The sequence below is a fragment of the Trichosurus vulpecula genome, chromosome 2 (assembly GCF_011100635.1).
Source record: "Trichosurus vulpecula isolate mTriVul1 chromosome 2, mTriVul1.pri, whole genome shotgun sequence".
NCBI classification, from domain to species: Eukaryota; Metazoa; Chordata; class Mammalia; order Diprotodontia; family Phalangeridae; genus Trichosurus; species Trichosurus vulpecula.
Window position 1 is genome coordinate 197953662 of NC_050574.1, and position 15763 is coordinate 197969424.

General features: G+C 41.9%; 1 protein-coding gene across 3 annotated transcripts in view; it reads right to left on the minus strand.

Annotated features, from left to right (window-relative positions):
• The window catches only part of DCLK1 (doublecortin like kinase 1), a 431729-nt gene extending 417130 nt beyond the window's left edge, over positions 1-14599 (minus strand). Inside the window, exons 1-2 of one of the 3 annotated variants that reach the window (XM_036743476.1) lie at positions 14222-14599; positions 8759-9148 (exon numbers count right to left, since the gene is read on the minus strand). In XM_036743476.1, the coding sequence (XP_036599371.1) occupies positions 8759-9134 (376 nt within the window). In that variant the 5' untranslated portion in view covers positions 9135-9148; positions 14222-14599. The remainder of the gene's footprint in view (positions 1-8758; positions 9149-14221) is intronic. The other 2 variants (XM_036743477.1, XM_036743479.1) reach the window with 2 other exon arrangements.
• Between the last annotated feature and the right edge of the window lie 1164 nt (positions 14600-15763).

Genomic DNA, 15763 nt, shown 5'->3' on the forward strand with positions numbered 1-15763 from the left:
CCCAACCCTGCAAGTCTAGACACTCCCCAGTTTATAGAAACATCAATCAAATGATTAAATGAGATAATATTTTTAACTGCATAGCACATTGTGGGTGCCTAAAAAGTGCTTATTCCCTTCCTCCTTTGGCCCCCTCTCCCCTTCCTAGAAATGAGGCACTCAGAACTGAACACAATACTGCAGGTGTAACCTGTATATGGTGGTGCAATATGCTAGATCAAATGAGAAAATATTTGTAAAGCACTTAGCTTAGTACCTGGAACACAGTGTGTGCTATATAAATGCTTATTCTCTTCTTCTCCCTCTTATAAAGAGCAGCTAGGTGGCGCAGTGGATAGATTGCAGGGCCTGAAATCAGTTCAAATCTGGCCTCAGACACTTAGTAGCTGTACCATCCTGGGCAAGTCAGTTAATCCTGTTTGCCTCAGTTTTCTCATCTATAAAGTGAGCTGGAGAAGGAAATGGCAAACCACTCCAGTACCTCTGCCAAGAAAATCCCAAATGGGGTCACAAAAAGTTGGACTTGAGGAAATGACTGAACAATAACAAAAAAAAAGCCCTTCTATAATTCTCAATACTCTATGTCTCTTAAAATAGTGAAATATTATGTTGGGGTTTTGTTTAGGGGTTTGTTTGGGTTTTTTTGGAAGCCATACAACACTCTGACTTACACAGAGCTAGTAGTCCACTAAAACCCTCAGATCTTTTTCAAAGCATCTCCAAGCAACTTGTATTTGTGTCTAGCTGTGTCTCCTGTAACTTGTATTTGTGAAGTAGAAAGGTATAAGCTGAATGAAATAGCTTCTGAGGAGCCTTTTAACTCTAATTCTAAGATGTTGGGTTTTTTTAACCCAAGTATAAATGTTTATGTTTATCACTATGAAATTTCCCCTTATTAAATCCATCCAGCCTAACGCTCAGGTCTGCCAAGTTTTATCTGGATCCTTACTGTATGACACCTTCATTTTGGTAAATATAACATCTATGCCTTTATCCAAGCCAACTCAAGACCAAGCACAAACACCTGAGCATTCCATTAGAGACGAAGTTCCAAGCTGATATTGAGCTCTTAATGACTACTCTCTAGGTCTTGCCATTCAAGGAAATCTACCTAACTGTACTACCGGGAGGTCTGCATCTCTCCAGCTCATTAAAAAAAAATGAGTTTGTAAGGGCCTTCCTCCTTGGTCCAATTACTCAGTACTTATTTTGGATCTCTTTACCTGTACACACATTATTTTTCTTCTGTTGTACATAAGTTTCATAAGGAAAGTTTTTTGTCTTTATATTCCCAGTGCCTGGCAGAATGTTGGGCGCATAGCTGAAGTTTAATAATTATGAGATGAACGAGAGAGCTTAGAGTTAATTGTTGCGTCAAAATTAGCACGAGCAGCAGAGAATCGATCCATACTTTGTTGCATCTCAGCTTCAAAGGCTGCATTGAGTGCACAGTCATCTGCAAGCAGAAAATCATGCACCAACACTCCCTCCACTTTGGTCTTGGCTTGTAGCCTTTTCAAGTTGAAGAATTTACCCTCAGTGAGGTAGCTGACCTTGATGCCATGTTCATCCTCATTGAAAGCACTTGACAACAGTGCTGAAAACATCATGCTAAAAAGCATGGGGGCAAGCACGGCCTTGTTTCACTCCATTGGTAACTGGGAAGGCTCTAGAGCATTATCCATTATCTAGAACCCAGGCAAGCATGCCATTATGAAATTGACAGAGAATGTCGATGAACTTCTCCAGGCAATCAAATTTTGACATAATTTTCCATAAGCCTTCATGACTAACAGTATCAAAGGCCTCAGACCTCTGTTCTTCTCCTGGTATTTCTCCTGGAGTTGCCAGGCAGCAAACATCGACTATTCCTCAGCCCTTTCTGAAGCCATACTAGCTCTCAGTAAATGACCATCTTCCAAGTGAAGGATCAGCTCTATTAAGGAGGACTCTGGCAAGAATCTTGCCAGCAATGACTAAGAGAGAAACCCCCTTGTGATTGTCACAGGACAATCTATTTCCTTTACCTTTACAGAGATGGCCAATGGAGGCATCCTTGAACTCCTGGGGAATAACCTCCTCTTGCCATTTAAGGAAAGGATTACAGCAATGAGAATAGAAAAGTCACAAATGGGAAACGCTTCAAAGGGTGGAGAATAAAAATGATGGAGGCTAAAGAGAACAAATTTAGGAGAATAACTAAAAGGAAAAGTATGTTTACTTTGTTTAGATGACAAACCTCCTTTGGTAAATCTACTCCTGGAATCAGTTCACTGTTATAAATAAAAGTCAGGAGAATAAGGAACCTCCTAAGTGACCTTATTTTCACCAATGAAATCATGACCACACCTCACCTGTCCTCCCCCTGAAGTAAAAAAGAAACACTTTACTTTATCAATACTGACAGGTTAAGTATCTTGCCCAATGTGAAACAGGTTTAAAAAAAAAAATGGACTGCACCTGAGCTTGAACAATGAACACTCTGGAACCATCCTGAAAAAGGCTTTAACTGAGAAAAGGAGGGGACAATAGGAAACCACTCAAATTTCTTAAGTAGATGAGTAGCATGGTCAGAACTAGACTTTAGAACTAGGTGGCTGGCAGCCGTGTTGAGGACTGATTGAAGAAGAAAGAGTAGGAGCCAATGCACTAAGTAAGAAGTGATCAGGGTCTGAACTAGAGGGTTTTGCGAGTAATGAGAAAGGAACAGAGGAAAGAGATATTACGAGGGTAAAACTGACAAGACTTGGCAAATTCTTGAATATGGGAGGGTAAATGGGAGTAAAGAAGAGGATTCCTAGATTGTGAACTTAGGCAACTGGGAAACTGGTGTTACCTTTGACAGAAATAGGGAGTTTAGGAGGAGCAGACTCTGGGAGAAAGATAAGTTTAGTTTTGGACATGTTTAATTTAAGATACCTAGGGAATATCCAGGTGGAGCCATCTAGGAGGCAGTTAGAGATATGTATGCATGGTGGATATATAAACTTAGAGTCATCTGAATGGAAATGATCATGAATCCATGGTATCTACTAAAATCACCAAATGAGCACGTGTAGATGTTGAAAGAAAAGAAGAGAGGGTCAAGAACAGAGCCTAGGGGCACACTCACACAAAGGAGTTGGGACATGTGGGAGACATCAAGAAGGATTTTTCATGCAGATAAGAAGAGAACCAAGACAGAGATGTGTCAGATGGGGTGCAGAGCACTGGATTTGCTGTTAGAGAGCCTCGCTTCACATCTCAGCTCTGTTTTTCGCTACCCATGTGGCCAGGGGAAGGCATTTCAGTTTTCTCATCAATAAAATGAGAGGGTTGGATTAGCTAGCATCTAAGGTCCCTCCCAGCTTTAGATCTATGAGTCTATGAAAACCCAGAGAGGAAAATGTATACAGGAGGGGGTGACCAATTAGTGCCAAATGCTAAGGAGAAGTTGAAAAGGAAAAAGATTGAGAAAAGGTCACTGGAGTAAGTAATTATGAGATCACTATTGACCTTGGTTAGAAGCCATTTTGGAGACTATTGCAGTTAAGTAAGAAGTGATCAGGATCTTAACCAGAGGGGCTGTTTGTCAAGTGGTGGCAATAGGAGCAAGACTTCAAGGAATTGAGAAGTGAGTGACAGCTAAGTAAATAGAGGTAATGAACGTAGGTGGCTTTTTTTTTTTAGAAATTTTATAAATGTTGCAGAAAGAGAGGCAATATAAGACTCCATCCAGATAAAACTCTGGATGAGGGTAAGAAGCTGACTTAGGTTGTCTTTGTATCTCTCCCACTGCTTAGCAATGCTCTTCAATGGTCTGCAAATAACAGTCACTTTAAAACTGTTTGTTGGGGTGGACTTATATGGTACCTTTTCCCCTGAATGGTTCAAAGTTCTTAGATTCATATTCCCTAATTTACTGTCATTAAGTCTTCAGGAAGGAAATAGGCAAGTGGGGCAACTGAGATACAGTAATTTTAGAAGGTTTGTCCAAAGTCTCAAAGTGAATCAGCAACAGAAGTAGAATATGCAATCTTCGTTACTAGACAACAGTCTAAAACTCCCTCTCTACCTCTAATTCTAAGAGAGCTCACTGATAATGACTCCCACCAATGGACTGCCCAAGAAATCTGTATAGTGAAAGGCCATTTCTGTTCACAGCTGGAAATGAGCAGACAAGTAAAAAAAAGAGCAAATCAAGGTGATACCTGTCAATAGTGGAAGCCACTACTATATTGTCACTTCTATCACTATAAATAAGAACCTCTGATTTTTTGGGGGGAAAGTATACACACCCAGAAAGACATTACTAGACAAATACACCTGTCATTCACTCTTTCTGAAAGGATTTAATTGGCAACAGAAACACCATCAAATTGGGAGCCTGAAAGAAAAGAAAAATGAAAAGCCAATGATATGTGCTGAAGTTGACATAAAATTAGTATGTATAGGGAGAGCGATGATCCTAATAATGAATATGAAGCAATGATTTGCATTTTAACAGACTAAGCAGGAATGTAATTGGGCAAGAAGCAAATCTGAATGAATTTACAGCTATTTCAACATTAGCCACAGCTGCTTGCTAATTGTTGGTGTTATAAATTAGAAAAATCTGTTAAAACTGAAATAAAGTTTGTTTTTAAGGGAAAAAAAACACCAATGGCCGATAGGTGAACTTCTGTGAGGCACTGAACAGTTTGGTTACAAGAAAATACTGCTTTGTTTTCTTAATTTTTTTTTTTATATTACAAGATAGCAGAGCACAATATGCCCTTCAACCAAGGATTTCAAATGGTAGGTAACACAAGCTACCTGGTGAAAGAAACACAATTGGAAGGGTGGAAAGAAAAAAGACTTTCTGGAAGAAGCATCAGTATGCTCTGGTAACTCTACTCCTGAAATTAGTTCACTGTTATAAACATCTGTTTTAAAGAAGAAAGAAATAGGTATAATTGTACAACTATCATCAGCATCAGAAAAACACCTGGGGTCGGCTTATGCTAAAAGTACATACTTACTGGTCTGTTGGCAAAAATAATCAAAGCATCACAGGATTTCAGTGTTAGAAGGGACCTCAACAGCTCTCTAGTCCACATATATACCCAAAAGAATCCCGCTACAAGACACTCCACAGTCATCCAGCTTTTAGTTGAACACCTCAAAGGAGAAAAACCTACCTCCTAAGGCAGTTCATTCTACTTCTGGGTGGGTCCAATCATTAGAAAGTCATTCCTGATACCTAGCCTAAATTTGTTTCTTTATACTTCTGTCCATCTCTCCTAGCTCCACCCTCCAAGGCCAAAAAAAGAATAAATCCAATTCTTACTCCACACAACAGCCTTTTGAGAAACTGAAGATAGCAATTATGTTCTAGCCGCCACATATCCACATCTCCAGTCTTCTCTTCTCCAGGCAAAATATCCCCAGTTCCTTCAACTAATTCTTGTATGGCATGGGAGGCCTATCTCTAGTTGTCCTGATGCCAAATGGCTCTGGAGGTGAAAGTGAATCACAGCCCTCCCTCACTTAAATCCAATTCACTTGCATGTCATGGCATCATCTCCCTGATGCCATGGTCCTCTTTGGGAATGAAGGATAAATAACAACCTCTGTGAATAGTAGTAGGAGCTGCCCCACTGGGGACCCAACTGGAACTGGCCAGTTGGACAACATGCTCACTCTTCCTCTCCCTCCCCTTCTCTCTTTCTTTTTTTCTTTCTTTCTTCCCCTTCCCTCGGTCCACATAGGGTATCATACCCTTACCTGCGAGTACTCTGCCCAAAGGAATATCAATGTTGACTGCTGAAATCTCACGAGATATATTGGGGTTTACAGGCCAGATTTTTTTTCTTAAGGACCTTACCTTAAGTCCAAATCACTGTAGCTCTCACTGATTGGCCAGCAATAGGTCCTAGGCCAAGCCCCACTTGGTCATTGTTTGGGCTTTGACTGGCTCAGTGAATGCAAATAGCAATTGTTTCTGTTTTGGCCAAAAAACCCGGAGGGTCTTCCCCTCTCAGATTGATTTTTTTTTTTGATTCAGTAGGCCATTCTCCAGCTAGTTTCTTCCCTAGCTTAATCACTGAATGGGTGTTGCCTCAGTCAAACTGAGACTTTAGCTTAAAAAGGCCAGGGTCTTCCACTGCATCTAGGGCCATCTCCAGTCATCCGGACCTATATCTTGCCACTGGACCCAGACGGCTCCAGAACTGAAAGTGAAGCTGGTGACTTTGCAAAGCCCTCCCTCACTTAAATCGAATTCACTTGCATGTCATGGCATCACCTGCCTGATGTCATGGTCCTCTTTGAGAAGGGAAGGACAAACAACAACAATATGGCAATGGACAGAAGGTCTTTCACCATCCTGGTTGTCCTCTACTTCTCCAGCTCATCAACATCCTTCCATACTATGACGTTCCCGAACTGAACATGGTAATAATCCAGGTGGATCTAACTGGGAAACTGTATAAAAAGAAGCCAAATAGTATCTTTTCTAGGAAAAAAGTCATAATATTAAACATGCTCTCAGTCTGAGTCAGGTCCCTCTCAGAATAATAATCACTTAACAGGCTGGAAACAGGGTCAGAGAAAACATTGCTTGTATGGTCATTTGAAGAGAAGAAACGAAGTTCTTAAGAATTATTCATCAATATCTGCTATCCTCTAGAGTTGAAATTCTTCCTAAGAGGCTATCATCATGGCAATTTTTCTGGCCTGCTTTGCATAGGAAAGTCAACCCTGAATGGGAAAACTATAGAATGCAATGGTTCAAGCCACAAAAATCTAGAACAATCATGAACCCATGTCTTGGAATAAAGACTTTGAGTTTTTAGTACCCTTTTCCACATCTACATATTTATGTAGAAAAACTCTTATATTTGACTTAGTCCAATAAGTCTAATACACGAACATTCCTTTAAGAATTTAATAATACTTCTACTTTAAATGTTTAACAGTATATACATATATGTACAAACACATTAAAAATGGTGGTCTCCATCTGCTTGCACTAGATAGAGGGAACAAATGCATTTTATCAGGTACCCAAAAAAGGATGTTATGTTGATTCTTCTCCTTTAATTTACTGGAAACACCAAAGTCTGAATAAAAAGAAAAAGGCCAGACACAAGCAAGCCAAGAAACATCTTGGCAGCATGACTGCTCATTGAAAGGGGACCCTGAATCCATAAATAAATAAATAAAGCAAAACAAAAACCAAACCCCAAGCTCTTTCTTACTCCCTGAAGCCTGTAAGGTCCAGACACACTAGTGACCTGCTTGGCATCCTGCGGAAGAGATAAAGGGAGGGGAAAGCAGGGACAGAAAAAAGATGTCTGTACTCTGGAGTGGTGCTGACGCTGAGCTCAATACATAATTCTCCAGTTACAAAGGAAGCGAGCAGTGTTCTGCCCAGTGATCAGGGCGAGCATATGAGGAGGAGGGAAAAGCAACAAGAAGTCCCTAGGGTGGACTGAAAGGGAAACTTTATACCACCTGAACCAGCCTCAAGGTAGAAACCAGAGAAGGGAGAAATTAATGGGCATTGTACCAGAGGGATGCTCTATAACATGAAGTCAAAATTTTCATAGTTTTTAGGACACACTCAAAATAAAATAATTAAGAAACTAAGCAAAGGGCAGTTTCTACAGAGAACAAGCCCAACCCTAGTAAAAACAGAAATCTTCAATACTGCCAGTCTTTCCTTTCTGTGTTCTTTTTCTTGCCTGTATTACCATTTTGGAACCCATCAACATTTATACCTTAGTGTAAATTCAAGTTCTTACTCTTTCTCCAATAGAAATTATTTGCCTTATCTCTAATGAAATGAAAAGTGTTATCCCCTTTGAAAGAGATTTGCCGCATCATACACAAAACATGGTGGGGAGGGGAGGAACAACCTAGGGTCCTTCTCCCTTCTTTGGAAATGGCAGACAGGAGACCACGTACTTTACCTATATGTTAAAACACACACACCCAAAACAAACAAAAAAACCTGACTCCACAAATCAAACCTCCACTGATTAATCTCTCCAATCAACTTTAAAGATAAAATATTAGTTTTTAAGGACTTTAAATAGATCTTTTTATAGCAGAGATTAAATAAAATTCTTTCACTCACTAAGAACAATACTCCTTTAAATAAAAAAGAAAACAACGATAAAAGAGACATAGTAGTCAGAAGACTTGATAGCCAGTGCTAGCTCTGCCATAGGTCACTTAGCTTTTTAGGGCCACAGTTTCCTCATCTCTAATATGAGGATAATAAGAGAACCTTTCTTATAGGACTAGTATGAAGAAAGTACTTTTTAAATTATATGTAATCACAGCTAGCATTTTTATATTTCTTTAAAGTTGGCAAAACACTTTACATAAATGATCTCATTTGATCCGCACAATCCTTTGACATCAGTATTATTATTACCATCATATTACAGATGAGGAAACTGAGGCCCAAAAAAAGGTTAAGTGACTTGTCCAGGGTCATAGAAATGGATAAGAAAGATACTTTTTGAGTGAGGAGAAAATATGGCACAAGGTTTCTGGAGTTCACTATTACCTGCTACTTGGCCTCACATCATTATATTATTCAGGTTCTCTTGAAACTGTAATAAAATGAAATTTTAAATATATAAGATGCTGGCAGTTACAATGTCACCTTATTCCACCTTTTCTAAATCAAGGACAAACACAAATATTATAATGTCAGAGCAAACAGAACACCATCTGGCAATTTAACATCTACTATAACTTTTTGTTTCCCTACTTCAATGCTGACCTTCAACTAGTTGGTCCAAGGTGGAAATCTTCTTGAGTCCATCGATGGTGTAGATTGTTCTCACTCCCTGGGGCAAATTCACATTGTCAGACAGAGTTCTGGTCAGATCAGCCAGCAGAGCCTCAAAAGACCTAAACCGGTCTGGGGAGATGGCATATACGATCCCTTTGAAGTAGCGGTCTCCATTACGATAGAAACGGACTTTCTTGGCTTTTTTCTCCGAGCTGAGGGTCTGCAGAGTGCGGGTTCGGTAAAAGCTGCAGTGGGCACTATGGGTCGGGCTGGGCAGGCCATTTACCCTAGACCCTCTGCCATATCTTTGCGCTTTATCCCGCTCATCAAAGTGCTCCAGCTCCATATCTCTCCCAAAAGACATGTTCAAAATGGAATCTAAGAGCAAGAAAAATAAACACAGAAACACATGCTGTCATTTTCAATGAATCAACAAGCATATATTGAGGGCTTGCTATGTGCTCAAGTGGAAACAACTGAATTGTTAGAAATACTGTTAAAAATTACTAACATTGTTTAGGATGGTTTCTTGAGTGAGAGAAAGAATCTGAGTCTCCATCTTAAAAGTAGAAACTTCATTATATTGGTTGAGGGGGAAAAAAAGGAAGAAAGGCTTTAGAGTCAAGTATAAAAGGGTCTATATGATAGCTAATGCTGGGTCACGTGATGAGAAATTCCTAAAGGTAAGCCTATTTGGAGGAAATTCTCTCTTCTCTCTCTCTCAGACACAGACACAGACACACACAGACACACACACACACACACACACACACACAGAACGCTAACCAAAACTAACTTCTTTATGTTCAAAACCTGACATTGGTTTTACCCTAACAAATAAATTCCATTTCTTCTATGGAGGAGTATTCATTGTATGTAAATGCATTTCTAAACAGTTGTTTCTTCTCTACCTTTTTTTTTCTGATCAGAGTAGAACTAAGAGGAAAAGGATTCATTTCATTTTTTGAAACAGAGGGTGAATAGAAGTCCACCCCATCTTCCCTTTCAGCTCCCTTCTCCAGCCCTACCACTCTCTCAGGTTACCTGTCCTGACATATATCTGCAGAGCTTTGCTCTCAGCTAGGGGCCTCTAAAAAAAAATTCTACCTCAATATTCACTAAAGTGTTACTGAATAATAGATAGGTTAAGATGTCATCCTTCCCCTAGTATTTGAATTTTAATATGGGAATCTTGAAAGCCCAAAGCTTTCATGACCCAAAAGAACCAATTCAAATTTCAGGCACTTTGACATAAAATAGGGTGAATATACTTTTGGACAGGTGACCTTCCCAGTGCCACTTAACTCATACCATCAAAGTAGCCACCTCTTCAAAATGTCAAACATAGTATGACTTTAGTTTACTCTACCCTTCTTCTGACACTCAGAAAATTTGAATGAATCAAGTTAAAATAACAATTTACAAGTTAAACATTACAGTAGAAAAACCATCAGAGGACCTGGCTCAGATCCTTACGTTGACATACTACATGTCATCTTAGGCATGTGTCTCTGGCCTCAGTTTCCTCCACTGTAAAATGAGATTAAAGGAGATAGCCTCTATGGTCCCTTCCTGTTCTAGATATATGATCCTATGACCCCACAGACAATAGGCAATTAATATAAAGCACTTTAGAAGTAAAATTGGAAAACTATGGTTGCTATTAATATGAGTAAATGATCAATCTCATAGGTAAGTGAGAGAGACATTCATTCTGTCATTGACCAATCAGACTCCTTAAAAGTAAGGCTGGCCCTTTTAAGCATGGTGAGTATGGGCTTTTTAAAGCACTCCTAATTCAGACAATTCAAGGTCTGTGAAAATTGTGAGCTGTCATGGGGATAACGTATCATTTTTCTACCTAAAAGGAAATATCTCATACTTTCTGAGAACACAGTATGGTTTATAACTTCTAACTCTTTGTGAAGAAAGAAGTTACACCCTTCTCAGTTATAAAAACAACTGATTTATACATCGAGTCACTTCAAAGAAAATATCAGTGGCATTTTAGACAAGTATTAAGGACAAGAGCGGACTGGTTATTCAGTGTGGGGACATGGAGTATCCTGTTATATATTTTTTAAAAGCCAGATCACTTGTTTTTTCATTCCAGAGGGGCGGGGGAAGGAAATGCTGCCAATACTCATGCCAAGAAACCAGCTCATCAGGCTCTTCACAAAACCAACATTCCCCACAGTTCTAAAGCTGAAGCCAAGATCCAATCTGCTTTGTGGGTTTTGTTTTGTTTTAAGCCAGTTGTAATTCTCCCACCTCCAGGGGGTCACTCCTAAGTTTATATTTAAAAATCAGCTGCAATACTACAGAAGCTGTATTGTACAGTGCCCAACCAGAGCATCCAAAATTTACCATTCGGGAGGGCAGTTCAACTCAATTCAACAAATATTTATTAAGACCCTACTATGGGCAAGAGATTTTACTGGGGATACAAAGGCAGAAATGAATATGGTCCCTGCCTCCAAAGAGCTTATGTTTTACTGGACAGAATTACCAATCATCAGCTTGAACCACACCTGTAGACAAAAAGGTATAGGAATTAAAAAAAAAAGTCTGAAGCAAATTTTTAAAAAAGAATCCTTTTAATAGGAGGGAAAAGATTAATGATTGTATTAATAAATCTGTTTGATAACTGCTACATTGATCTGAGAATTGGAATATTGGGATAGGAACTACCTGATGAGAAAATTCTCTCTACCTATTCAGATTGGCATCTGCCCTAGAGCACTGAGAGACTAGGTGAATTGTCCAGTCACATAACCAGCATGCCATAGAGGTGAGATTCAAACCCAGAGTCTCCTGGCTTTGAAGCTTGCTCTCAGGCCATTATGCCACACTGACCTTTCCTCTCACATAAAGCCAAAGTTTGTCTAGTCCAGATCTTAACCTTTTTTTGCATCCTAAACTCTTCTGGCAATCTCATTATACCTACAGACCTTTTTTCAGACTAATGTTTTTAAATGTATAAAATAAAATACACAGGATTACCTCAAAAATGCCATTGATGTTGAAATAGTTATCAATTTTTTTTAAATTCCCAGACCCTAGGTTAAGAGTTCCTCCCTGCTCTAGTCCATGGACTATTTCTTTTATCTCACTGTCCCTCTTACTCTCCTCTCCTTCACTCCAAGTGGCAATCAATACATACGCTTCACAAATTAAAACCTGATTATTTTCAAAGCTGTAACTATGGCTTCTAAAGCCCTCCATAACCTGGCGCTCTCCTACCTTTCCAGTCTCCTTACACTCCACTCTCTACACAAGTGATCCATACATTCTCCTTGCTATCCCTCATACACAACACTCTATCTCTCAACTCCAAGTGCTTTCTCTGGCTGTTCCCCAATCCTAGAATTTTTTCCCTCCTTATCTTCTCCTCCTGTCTTCTTTCAAGTCCCAGCTAAAATTTTAACTCCTGGAAGAGGCTTTTCCTAATTCCCCTTTAATCTTGGTGCCTTCCCTCTCAAACTCAATTTATCCTATGTCTATAGGTTGTTTGCACATAGTGTTTTTGCATTCTCTCTCCCCATTAGACTGTGAGCTCCTTGAGATCAGGGACTGTTTTTTGCCTTTCTTTGAACTCCCAGTGTTTAGCACAGTGTCTGGTACCCAGTAGACATTTAATAAATGATTCCTATTAACTGCTGTAAAAAAATGAAAAACCAAACAATAGCCCATCCCAAAGCAAAAAACTAGGCCCTCCTGCCACCTACCCACCCATCAGAAATTATAGGAATTCCACTCCAAACCTAAACCCAAACTAGAGCACATAAAAGGTAAATCATAGATAGGTTAAGGCCTGTCTAGATTTAGCCTGGCTTTGCCATTCATAGAGCTTGTGTCTGTATCTCAAAGTAAAGAATGTGTTCACTTAAACTTGGTGGTGAACATAAAATATTTTACTCATTCATTCATCTACTAGCTAGGAGACACAGGCACTAGGCACTGCGAAGAATACAGAGATGAATAACCTCAGACACCTCTGGGAGAAAAACTTGAGGTGTCAGAGGAAAAGAGGTTTCCTCTTAACACAAAGCTTTTCCTACAAGGTTACCATTTCAAGAATTAGGAATCTTTGATTGTTCTCTTTGGGATTTCTCACCATTTTAAGAAGTCAATCTCCTCATCCCTTGCTCTAGCAGATGGATTCCAATTACAGCCTTACACACACACACACACACACCCCTCACCCATGTCTACTTAAAGATTACATTGCCCGTGAATGAAAAGGCATGAGATGAAAGCACTCATATACTTTTAAGCATTGCATGTATATTGTATATATAGATACCATATGTGTGTATTAATACATACACATACCCTCTAAATGCAGAATGAAAATAATTTCTATTGTTTAACAGCACATAACCCTTATTTTAAGACCCATCCCTAGCGTGCACATGAGATGTTTCATAAAACACTGCCCTACTTTTCTTGGTTCTAAAGAAAGGTGACTGATGATGTGGAAACATACAAAACCTCGTCTATCCATACACACCCCTGCAGTGCAATCAGTGTGTGCCTGGAATTTTTTAGATTCAAGCATTCAGAGGTTCAAATATGCAAAATCTGCATATTGGATTAGACCTTTTCTCTCATCAGAATATCCAGCAGCGACCCTGTTCAAACCCTATCTTCAAAAGATGTCTCTTTTGTGGGCCAATGCAGGGGTTGTGTCTTCCAGCCCCTGCTCTCTCTAGGAGGAAAATGCCATTTCCTCCCTGCATGCTTTTAACACTGCAGGCGCTAATCTGTACATGATGCTGACTCGCCGTCCCTGGAAGAACTACACAAGCAAAGGTAATTACAGCCCAGGCTATAGAACGGCCCGACCCAAAATGAAGCCGGCCACCCCTTAAGGTGCACAAGCCTCACCATCACACGGTCAAAACCCGCACACAATAAAGGCCGGGCCCCACTGCTCAGCCGGCTTGAAACAGAGTTGGTCCCCGCTCCACAGCTGACTCTGACAATGACAAACACCTTCTGCCTACCCATCTCTGTCTCTTTCCTTCCATTCTAGCTAGAAACGTGGGGCTAAGGAGCGCGAAACGCAGCCTCCCGCTCCCTAGCCTAGTCTCTCCCTTTTAAAGCCCAGTGGCACCGGCCACTAGACAAAAGACTCCGGTACCCACAGCCCAGGGGCCCAAGCCCACACAATGCCCCCGGGCTGGGCAGGGCTCGGCTGCATGGGCAGCCGCCTTTCTAGGAACAGTCTGGAGGAGGAGACTGACTCGTAGTAAAGCTGCCAGCCCGGGCCCAAAGCGCTGCCTCTAGAAGGGTCTCCTTCCTAACCAGCCGCAACCCGGGGACTCTGCGGGGTGGGGGACGAGGGATTTGCTGGGTCGCCCCCAGGGCTCTGCAGAAACGGCTCAAGCACGCGCTTCCTTCTTTTTTTCCTCCTCTCCCCCCTCCCATTACTGCAACTGCACTTACCGGGTCCACCGAGAGACGCTGCCAAGTGTCTTTGTTAACGGTTCTGTCTCCTGGCCCCTCCGCGGCTCCTCTCCTCGCCTGGGTGATGCTACAGTTGCTGGTGGTGGTGGTGGTGGAGCCGGCTGAGGGACCAGTGCTGGTGGTGGCGGTGGTGGAGGTGGTGGTGTTAGCGGTGGTGAGGCTGAGCTGCAGCAGCTGCTCGGGCTCCGCGTTTTCGGCTTCTGCCCTTATTGCAGTGATTTGCATTAGCCCGTCCTCATTGAAATGCGGCTCTTCACAGCAGCCTAGCTCTGCCACTCTCCAGCTTCTCTCCAGAGGAGGGCGGCGGCAGCGAGCGCGCTCCCTTTTCTTCTCTCCCTCTCTCTGCACCCCCCCCTTTCCTCCTCCCCCTCCCTCCTTCGGGCACGCGCCTGAGGCCCCCGCCCTCCTCGCCTTCCCCACCCTGGAGTTGGGTGTCTTCACGCCCTACCAGGGCTCCCTCTGTTCTTAGTGATCTTCAGTCCCCACCACCCACTTGACCGCTCCATCCTGACCCCCAGGAGCTGAGCCACAGGGTGCGAAGGGCTGTTCTGGGTGCAAGTACTTGGGTGACCCCTTGGCGGGTGTGGGGAGGGGGGCTCAAAGAGAAGAACAGTCATTAGCTAAGCCGGGGTGGGGGGGGGGCCGTGTGGGGCAGATACTTGGTGATGGTGTTTGAAGGGTGTGGACAAGGCTGCGGGGTTGGGGGGCAGAGTGAGAGGAAGGGGCAGGGAACAGTGTCAGCTCCCCAAATAGGGGGTGGGGCACAAAGGTGTGAGTGACAAGCTGTAAGTAGGCAAGAACGAACTGTAGTTTCTTCCACCACGATTCCCCCAAAGATCTTTAGTTCAGCCACTACTTCCAAGGCACCTCTAGGATTGTCTCCCTCTCTCTGAGGTTATTTGCCCCAACCCTGTCACACCCCTCTCCCCTTTTAGGCAAGGACTTCTTCCCCCTTTTATACCCCACCCCCCATTTCCCTAGGGATCACGGGATCACTGGATCTCTACAGACCAGAAATTGTAGCCATCTCCCAGGAGGCTGCCCCCAACCCCCTGCTTGTCCCACGGGGTTGGTGGCGCCAGACGTGCACATATATTACACACCATCCGCCACTTGCCCCGAAGACATTATTTTCACCCAACACTAGAAATGCTGACATCGTCTTCAGATCTGAATGTCACACCAGGCACAAGATTGATGGGTCACTACTTTCTACTGGAAATCTTAAAGCAGAAATGGGTCCAATGGAAAGCCCCTATGATCTAATCTTGAAAGCCATCCCGTTCCCAGGAATCCTCCCCATCATCCCTGATGATGATAACTGTGTCCAAAAAAACCAACCAAACAAAAAAAAACACGTCCAGAGAGTGCAGAATCTCTTCTACAGTTTGGCTTCAGTTTTCAACCTGAATTTGAATCCAGTTAGACTAATTTCATCATTTTCAGCCCTCTCCCCGGTGACTACCATAAATAGGTTTAATTTCTCCCTCATGCTTACATCCTTCAAAAGAAAAACGTTAT